The sequence below is a fragment of the Triticum urartu genome, chromosome 6 (genome assembly GCF_003073215.2).
Source record: "Triticum urartu cultivar G1812 chromosome 6, Tu2.1, whole genome shotgun sequence".
Lineage (NCBI taxonomy): Eukaryota > Viridiplantae > Streptophyta > Magnoliopsida > Poales > Poaceae > Triticum > Triticum urartu.
The window spans coordinates 27623345-27632851 of NC_053027.1; the positions used below are offsets into that span (position 1 = coordinate 27623345).

The 9507-nt window shown below is 44.0% G+C and overlaps 1 protein-coding gene across 1 annotated transcript; it reads left to right on the forward strand.

The window, feature by feature from the left end:
• Positions 1 to 924: 924 nt before the first annotated feature.
• On the forward strand, positions 925 to 2558 carry LOC125515659 (RING-H2 finger protein ATL52-like). The gene has a single exon (XM_048681174.1). The coding sequence runs from the start codon at positions 1166 to 1168 to the stop codon at positions 2282 to 2284; it is 1119 nt and encodes a 372-aa protein (XP_048537131.1). The 5' UTR covers positions 925 to 1165; the 3' UTR covers positions 2285 to 2558.
• Positions 2559 to 9507: the final 6949 nt, after the last annotated feature.

Here is a 9507-nt window from a genome sequence, read left to right on the forward strand (position 1 = left end):
GGTGAGTCTCCAAATGGATATGTGACCGGTGCAAAGTCGATGTTGCAACCAACACATGCTGATGCTGGTACCGGTGAAAGCAAAGCTACGACGATGGTGCGACAGCTGCGTTGGGGTGGCGTGATGCTGCAACCAGTGCTCGGAGATGCTGAAATGGGCGATGTGGGCAGCGTTGAACGCTGCGACGGGACTATACAATGTTGCAGCCTTTGCCGGAAATGTAGGAACCGGTGATGCGTGAAGGTACGACGGCGCTGCTAAAATCCACGGTGGGAAAGCGCGATGCTGCAACCGTCGCCGGATATGCTGGAACCAGTGATGCATGATGAAGCCGCAATGCCAACGCTGAAAGCTGCGACGACCGACGGGACGGCGCGATGTTGTAACTATTGGTTTAGCAGCCGTGATAAGCGTCCCCAAGCACTACTACTCCGCTGCGCAGGTCGATCCATGCGACGGTTCCTTATGTGACCGATCGCTCGCTACGCCGGTCAACCACTTCGTCGACCATTTTCCAAACTTGTCTCGCACGACCTGAAAACCAACGGTGAACACATGGCCACATTTGGTCACTATTTGGATGGTTAGGAGGTGCTATCTTCAGCCCATCAACCCATTTATCTGTATTTATTTTACGCTTTTCGGCGATGTGCGTTAAGTAAGAGGAGACGTCTCCATTCACTACATGCATGTGGCGACTTTATCAATCTTATAAAATAATGTGTTGGTTTAGTCTTTTAAAGATGCTTATACAGTAATAATGTGTGCATATGTTTTCTTATTCGTCGGTCGGTTGAAAACTTGAAATCACACTTTACTGCAGGCCATCGATCCCGTACGACGTGTGAAACAGTGATCGATGGTCGATCAGTGACGTGTACGTACTACGAAATGGAAGAAAATACTACTCGAAATGTTTTTCTTGTGGCCAACGAATCTCCAGAAAATCAATCGAGATGTAACAACGCGCCTGCTTTTTACCGGCCGCTCACCCTTCCACGAGAAGCTCCGGGGAGTACACACAGACCATAGGATTTGCTCCGACAAGTCTCCGGCCGCAGCTTCAACCACACACCGCGGTCCGCAGTTCACACGCATTAAAACGGCAGCCGGAGTCGCAACCACCACCGCTCGCCTGCTCCGCGGCCTCCAACAGCCCACGCCCATGCCGCCGCCGCCCGAGGACCATCCCCTGCCGCGGCCAAAGCCGAAGCCTCCCAAGCCCAGGCCCAGGCCGGAGAGGATGAGGCCGAAGCCGGAGCCGGTGCGCGACCAGCCCGACGCCGTCTTCCCGTTCCCTGCCGACACCTTGGCCTGCGCCGCGCACTGCTCAGAGCCGTGCGCCCACTACGGCCTCTGCCGGCCGCCGCCGCCCTCGCGCACCGCCACCGTGCACCTCCGGCCCTCCTCCCGCCTCCCCACCCCGCTCGTCGCTGTATCGGCGTCCGTCCTCGCCGTGTCCGTGGTGCTCCTCCTCGTCCTGCTCGTCTGCCACGTCGTGCGCCGGCGCCGGCGCCAGCGCGCCAACGCTGCGCCGCTGCCGCTGCCGCTGCACCACCAGGCCGCCCAGGGGGGGCCTCCGGCCGACGTGGCGGTCCCGGTGCCAGCGGACAGCGACTCCGACGACGGGGTGCACCACGTGTGGTACATACGCACCGTGGGGCTCGACGAGCGCGCCATCGCGGCCATCACCGCGCTGGTGTACGACCCCGACAAGTGCCGCGCCCTGGGGCTCGGCGGCGACGGCTGCGCGGTGTGCCTCGCGGAGTTCCGCGGCGGGGAGACGCTGCGCCTGCTGCCGCGGTGCGGCCACGCGTTCCACCGCGGCTGCATCGACACCTGGCTCCGCGCCCATGTCAACTGCCCGCTCTGCCGCGCTCCGGTCAGGGTCGCCGCCGGCGCGCACCAGACCGCCGCCCCCGGTAGCAACGTGAGCGAGCCCGCGGCAAACCTAGCCGCGGCCGATGGTGCTGGCGCCGAGGAGACCGGGGGCGACGTCGTCCTGTCGACGGAGATGGCTGTGAGGCGCGCCGCGTCCATGATGGCGCTCCCGAGGCTGCCGTGGCCGGACGTCTCCCTACGGCCGCTGGCGTCGAACAGTGCGCGAGAGGGGGAGATGATGGGCCTAGCGAAGTTCAGTAGAGCGCTGAAATCGTGCGAAGCGTTGGAGATGGCCGGCGTCGCGGTAGGCAGGTCGGCGTCGTTCGGCGCGGCGCCGCCGCGTTTTCCGGGGCGGTCAGGCCAACCGGCCACCGGCGTCAACGCCGATGAGATCCAACGTTGAACTGCGATCGATGCTGCTGCTGGGGTGGAAGTTTTTGGAGTGAACAGCGTGAGCTTGTGCATACACCCTGAGAATGTCAGAAATTGTAAATAAGAATTGCTGACGCAAAAGTTGTGCTCTCGATCTTCTATGCAAGAATCTACTAATAAGCTATGAAGATCTTAGATATGAGCATCATAAGCGCATGTTCATCTTCTGGTTCGTTCATATATGTGCTTTAAAAAGTATGTGTTGTTACAAAAAAAAATGCTTATCGATTTCAAGTTTCATTTAATCTTTCCATGCCATGTATATTCAATTTTTTGGGCAATTGCTTGGATTAAGTCTTAGTCGATGCTATATTCATAACATCCTATGTGGAGAACCATGCAAATTTTTTATTTTTTATTTATATATTATGTTACTTGACTTAAACTTTGTTAAGTCTCAGTCGACTGAGACCTAACCATACCTATTTTGTATACTAGCTAGTTTTGGGGGTTTGCCGGAATTAACAAGTTTTGATTCAGTTGCGATTCACCGTTTTGGACGTCTGATGATCATCAAGTTGATAAAGTTTCAGGTCCCAAGCTAGTAAAGTAAGCATGCAGCTAATTTCGATCCATTTCAACCCAGTTAAAGCGTGGGGATGGTGATGTGGAATTTATCCTGTTCCAATCTGAAATGAGCTGGATCCCATTTCCAATCCTCTGCGCCCAAAAGAACGCATTATCTTAGATTCATAAAAGAAAATACTCCCTCCGTTCTTAAATATAAGTCATTTTTAAGATTTCACTATAAACTATATAGAAAGTAAAATGAGTTAATTTATATTTTAAAATATATCTATATATTCGTATATAGTTTATAATGAAATATCTAAAAAGATTTAGATTTAGGAAAGGAGAGAGTACAATAGAGACTTGCCTGCCTGAATCAGAATTCTCAAGGAAGTTCCAGCGAGCGACTGGTCACCCACCTTGCCTTTTTGTCACCATCGCCCTACCAAGACTGCATTAAAAATGATGCCTCCATTGGCACTGCCAAAGCAGGAGGCGAGGTGGGCAGTCAATCCCAGTCACCTCATCAAAATGCAGATGTGCATCATTTATTTGCACCAAGAAACTGCTGCTGTTCATTAAATGAGATGGGTGAGCGTCAGGCGTGAGAGTCCGAGAGATGGAGTAGAAATCAAGCACTTGAGAGTCCATCGACGGTTCTTTCATGCGAGATATTGGTGCAGCAGGTACAGGTATGATCCTCAGGGACAGCAATGGCACTGTTATTTTCTCAGCATATCTGTACTTATTCCACTGCAAAGATGCCCTTAAAGCTGAGATTAGTGCCACTCTTGAAGGACTGTCACTGAGCATGTAACGGTCAGAGTTGCCTATCATTATTCATTCTGATAGCTCAACTGTTATTGCGGCCTTCACAAACGATTTACTGGACCGGTCGGCATATGGTCATCTGATTATGGAGATTAAGAACATGCTAGCTCTTGGATGTTTATTCTGTTAAAAGTAGATCGTAGTTAAAATAGAGTTGTTCATAGTCTAGCTAATATTGGTCATTCTGGGGTTGCACCGCCTGTTGGGTGCAGCGAGTTCTAGACGCTGCTTCAGAGTTTGTATTAGCAGTCTGTAACACTATTTCTAAGGAATAAAACTCATGCTTTACCTCGCAAAAAAATTTGTACAACCAACGAATGGCTATATGACGTTGACATGTCATCTATAGCCAAGATTATTGCTAGCATGTACAATAGTTAGATGTAAATGTGTGCTACTTTATTAATGCATGGCCCACACCCTAGACCGTACTCTCACATCGTGCCTAGGAGCATGTGTTGCAGCTGGCTCTTATTCTATAGCCGGCTCATCTTCTCTCTCCTCTTCTCTCCCCTCCGTGTCAGCAAAAATATAATATTTTAACTGTTATACCCCGCGTTCTCACATTGTACTTGCTCCGAGGAGATTGGACAAGGATCATTAAGCTCTGTCGTGTTTGTCCTCCGGGTAGGCTGTTTCTTGCGGAAAGAAGTCTGTATTACAACGAGTAGGGCATTTTGGAGGGCAAGCTATCCTGAATTTTTTTCAAAAAATAAAAGTCAATTTTTTTTTCAATTTCAGAAAGTTCTGAAAAAAGTACACATGCATGTAAGGATGTAATGTATACGCGTGTAAAATTTCAGGATGAAATACCTTGAATTGCGAGCTGCAAAAAAGTAATAATTAATGGACTTTGAGGATGAACAGTACATAACGCTAAAAAGGCCCTGATTTGTCTTTTTGTGTAGCTCTCATTTTAACGTATTTCGGCCTGAAAAGTTCTAAACATGCACATTATATATCTAGGTATATGGGTATTTATTTTCGAAATTTGTTGGAACTCAAAATTTTGAATTTTGAAGTTTTCAAATTAAGCCTCCATGGCGCTCGGGCTTCGTTTGGCATTTTCGGTATTACAACCCCAAACTACCATCAAAGTCTAATATACAATAGATTTAAAAAATCTAATATACATTCATAAACTACAAAACCTTCTATTTTACAACCTCCAACTTCCAAAACCATACAAGAGACGGCGCTGGAGCGGTTTGAAACTAGTTTTGACTGTTCAACAACCCAGCCAGCCGCCACGTCACTCCTTGGCTCACTTAACCCTGAATTTTATTTTCCATTCTATTTTATTTTGGCAAAACTTTTTGAAACTTTCCCAGATTTAACATAAGGTTAGTGCGGATTTTCGATATATTTTTTGGGAACTTACATTTTTTGGCAAAAGTTTGACCCAAAATGGCTATGGATTTGAATTTTCATTCTAAATTTTCTTTGTTTGGCAAACATTGTTAAAACTATTGAATATAAGGGTAATATCGATATTTTCGAATTTTCTCAAAATTTAATGGAAAACCTTTTTTACCAAAATTTGACCCAAAATGGCTCTAAATTTGAATTTTCATTCACGTTTTCTTATGTTTGACAAAACTTGTTGAAACCTTCCTAAATTGAATGAGTGTGGATTTTTGAGAAATTTTTAAATAATTTCTGGGAACTTCCATTTTTTGGCCAAAATTTAACCAATAATGTCTCTCAATGTGTTGTCACGGGGTGACTGATACGTCCATTTTGCATCATGATTTTATATCGATATTTATTGCATTATGGGCTGTTGTTACACATTATGTCACAATACTTATGCCTATTCTCTCTTATTTTACAAGGTCTACATGAAGAGGGAGAATGCCGGCAGCTAGGATTCTGGGCTGGAAAAGGAGCAAATATTAGAGACCTATTCTGCACAGCTCCAAAAGTCATGAAGTTGGAAGTTATTTCCAGAATATATAAAAATATTGGGCGAAAGAAGTTCCTGGGGGGGCCACCCACTGTCCACGAGGGTGGGGGCGCGCCCAGAGAGCCCCCTGCCTCGTGGGCTCCCTGGTGGCCCTCTGATGCCCATCTTCTGCTATATGAGGTCTTTCGTCCGAGAAAAAATAATAAGCAAGCTTTGGGGAAGAAACTCCGCCGCCACGAGGAGGAACCTTGGCGATACTAATCTAGGGCTCCGGCAGAACTGTTCTGCCGAGAAAACTTCCCTTCGGGAGGGGGAAATCATCACCAACGATCCTCTCATCGGGAGGGGGTCAATCTCCATCAACATCTTCACCAGCACCATCTCATCTCAAACCCTAGTTCATCTCTTGTATCCAATCTTTGTATCCAAATCTCAGATTGGTGCCTGTGGGTTGCTAGTAGTGTTGATTACTCCTTGTAGTTGATGCTAGTTGGTTTACTTGGTGGAAGATCATATGTTCAGATCCATTATGCATATTAATACCCCTCTGATTATGAACATGAATATGCTTTGTCAGTAGTTACGTTTGTTTCTGAGGACATGGGAGAAGTCTTGCTATAAGTAGTCATGTGAATTTGGTATTCGTTCGATATTTTGATGAGATGTATGTTGTCATCCCTCTAGTGGTGTCATGTGAACATCGACTACATGACACTTCACCAATGTTTGGGCCTAGAGGGAGTCATTGGGAAGTAATAATTAGATGATGGGTTGCTAGAGTGACAGAAGCTTAAACCCTAGTTTATGCGTTGCTTCGTAAGGGGCTGATTTGGATCCATATGTTTCATGCTATGGTTAGGTTTACCTTAATACTTATGTTGTAGTTGCGAATGCTTGCAATGGGGGTTAATCATAAGTGGGATGCTTGTCCAAGTAAGGAAAGTACCCAAGCACCGGTCCACCCACATCAAATTATCAAAGTACCGAATGCGGATCATATGAACGTGATGAAAACTAGCTTGACGATAATTCCCATGTGTTCTCAGGAGCGCTTTCCTTCATATAAGAGTTTGTACAGGCTTGTACTTTGCTACAAAAAGGATTGGGCCATCTTGTTGCACCTTATTTACTTTTATTACTTGCTACTCGTTACAAATAACCTTATCACAAAACTATTTGTTACCGATAATTTCAGTGCTTGCAGAGAATACCTTACTGAAAACTGCTTATCATTTCCTTCTGTTCCTTGTTGGGTTCGACACTCTTACTTATCGAAAAGCTACGATAGATCCCCTACACTTGTGGGTCATCAAGACTCTTTTCTAACGCCGTTGCTAGGGAGTGAACCGCCTTTAGTAGGTGGAATTTGGTAAGAAAAAATTTATATAGTGTGCTGAAATTTAATGTCACTTGTTACTATGGAACATAATCCTTTGAGGGGCTTGTTCGGGGTATATTCACCCCGATCAGTAGAGTAAAGAGTTGCTCCTCAACCTACTGAACCTACTGAAAATGTTTACTTTGAAATTCCTTCGGGTATGATAGAGAAACTACTAGCTAATCCTTTTGCAGGAGATGGAACATTGCATCCCGATTTACACTTAATCTATGTGGATGAAGTTTGGGGATTATTTAAGCTTGCAGGTATGCCCGATGATGTTATCAAGAAGAAGGTATTTCCTTTATATTTGAAGGGAGATGCATTGACATGGTATAGGCTATGTGATGAAATGGGATCATGGGACTACAAGCGATTGAAATTGGGATTTCATTAGAAGTTTTATCCTATGCATCTTGTTCATCGTGATTTTTGGCCTCGCGAAGGAGAAAGCATCGCTCAAGCTTGGGGGAGGCTTAAGTCAATGTTATATTCATGCCCCAATCATGAGCTCAAGAGAAATGATTATTCAATTTTTTTATGCTCGGCTTTCTCTCAGTAATCGCTCCATGCTCGATACTTCTTGTACTGGATCTTTTATGATGAAGACTATTGAATTCAAATGGGATTTATTGGAAAGAATTAAGCGCAACTCTGAAGATTGGGACCTCAACGAAGGAAAGGAGTCAGGTATAACACCTAAGTTTGTTTGTGTTAAATCTTTTATGGATACCGATGCTTTTCGTGAATTTAACACTGAATATGGACTTGACTCTGAGATATTATCTTCTTTCTGTGAATCCTTTGCTACTCATGTTCATCTCCCTAAGGAGAAGTGGCTTAAATATAATCCTCCCATTGAAGTAAAAGTAGTTGCACCTATTAAAGTTGAAGAAAATACTATCACTTATGATGATCATGTTGTTCCTGCTGCTTATATTGAGAAACCACATTTCCTTGTTAGGATAAAGAATCATGCTAAAGCTTCAACCATGGTTAACAAAAGTAATATTAAGACACCTAAACCCCCTGAGCAAATTAAAGTTGAACCTAAGATTGCTATGGTTAAAGATCTCTTGACCGATAATATTGATGGGCATGTTATTTACTTCTGCAATGAAGCTACTAGAATTGCTAGACCTGATGCTAAAAATAAACATAGACCTATTGTAGGCATGCCTGTTATTTCTGTTAAAATAGGAGATCATTGTTATCATGGCTTATGTGATATGTGTGCTAGTGCAAGTGCAATACCTCATTCCTTGTACGAAGAAATTATGCATGATATTGCACCTGCAGAGATAGAAGATATCGATGTTACCATTAAACTTGCCAATAGAGATATTATTTCACCGATTGGGATTGTTAGAGATGTTGAAGTCTTGTGTGGGAAAGTTAAATACCCTGCTAATTTTCTTGTTCTCGGTTCCCCACAAGATGACTCTTGTGCCATTATATTTGATAGACCCTTCTTGAATACTGTTAATGCTAAGATAGACTGCAATAAGGATATCGTTTCTATTGGTTTAGGGGATATGTCTCATGAGTTTAATTTTGCTAAATTTTGTAGACAACCCCATGATAAACAATTGCCTAGTTAAGATGAAATTATTGGTATTGCTTCTATTGCCGTGCCTCCTACTGACCCTTTAGAACAATATTTGCTAGACCATGAAAATGATATGTTTATGAATGAAATAAGGGAAATGGATGAAGTGTTCTTTAAATAGGGACCTATTATGAAACACAACTTGCCTATTGAAATCCTAGGGGATCCTCCTCCACCCAAGGGTGATCCCGTGTTTGAGCTTAGACCATTGTCTGATACTCTTAAATATGCTTATCTTGATGAAAAGAAGATATATCATGTTATTATTAGTGCTAACCTTTCAGAGCATCAAGAATAGAGATTATTGAAAACTTTGAAGAAGTACCGTGCTGGTATTGGATATACTCTTGATGACCTTAAGGGCATTAGTCCCACTCTATGTCAACACAAAATAAATTTGGAGAAAGATGCCAAACCAGTTATTGATCCCAATGACGGCTAAATCCTAAGATGAAAGAAGTGGTAAGAAAGGAAATATTAAAGCTCCTTGAAGCAGGTATAATTTATCCCGTTGCTGATAGTCAGTGGGTAAGCCCTGTCCATTGTGTCCCTAAGAAGGGAGGTATTACAGTCGTTCCTAATGATAAGGATGAATTGATTCCGCAAAGAATTATTACAGGTTATAGGATGGTAATTGATTTCCGCAAATTAAATAAAGCCACTAAAAATTATCATTACCCTTCGGCTTTCATTGATCAAATGCTAGAAAGATTAACCAAACATACGCATTTTTGATTTCTAGATGGTTATTCTGGTTTTTCTCAAATACCTGTGTCAGCTGACGATCAAGAAAAGACTACTTTTACTTGCCCTTTTTGGTACCTTTGCTTATGGATGTATGCCTTTTGGTTTATGTAATGCACCTGCTACCTTTCAAAGATGTATGATGGCTATATTCACTAACTTTTGTGAAAAGATCTGTGAAGTTTTCATGGATGATTTCTCTATTTATGGATCCTC

Excerpts from the sequence above, each read along its gene's own strand:
- LOC125515659 (XM_048681174.1), top strand. The coding sequence starts at position 1,166 with ATGCCGCCGCCGCCCGAGGACCATCCCCTGCCGCGGCCAAAGCCGAAG.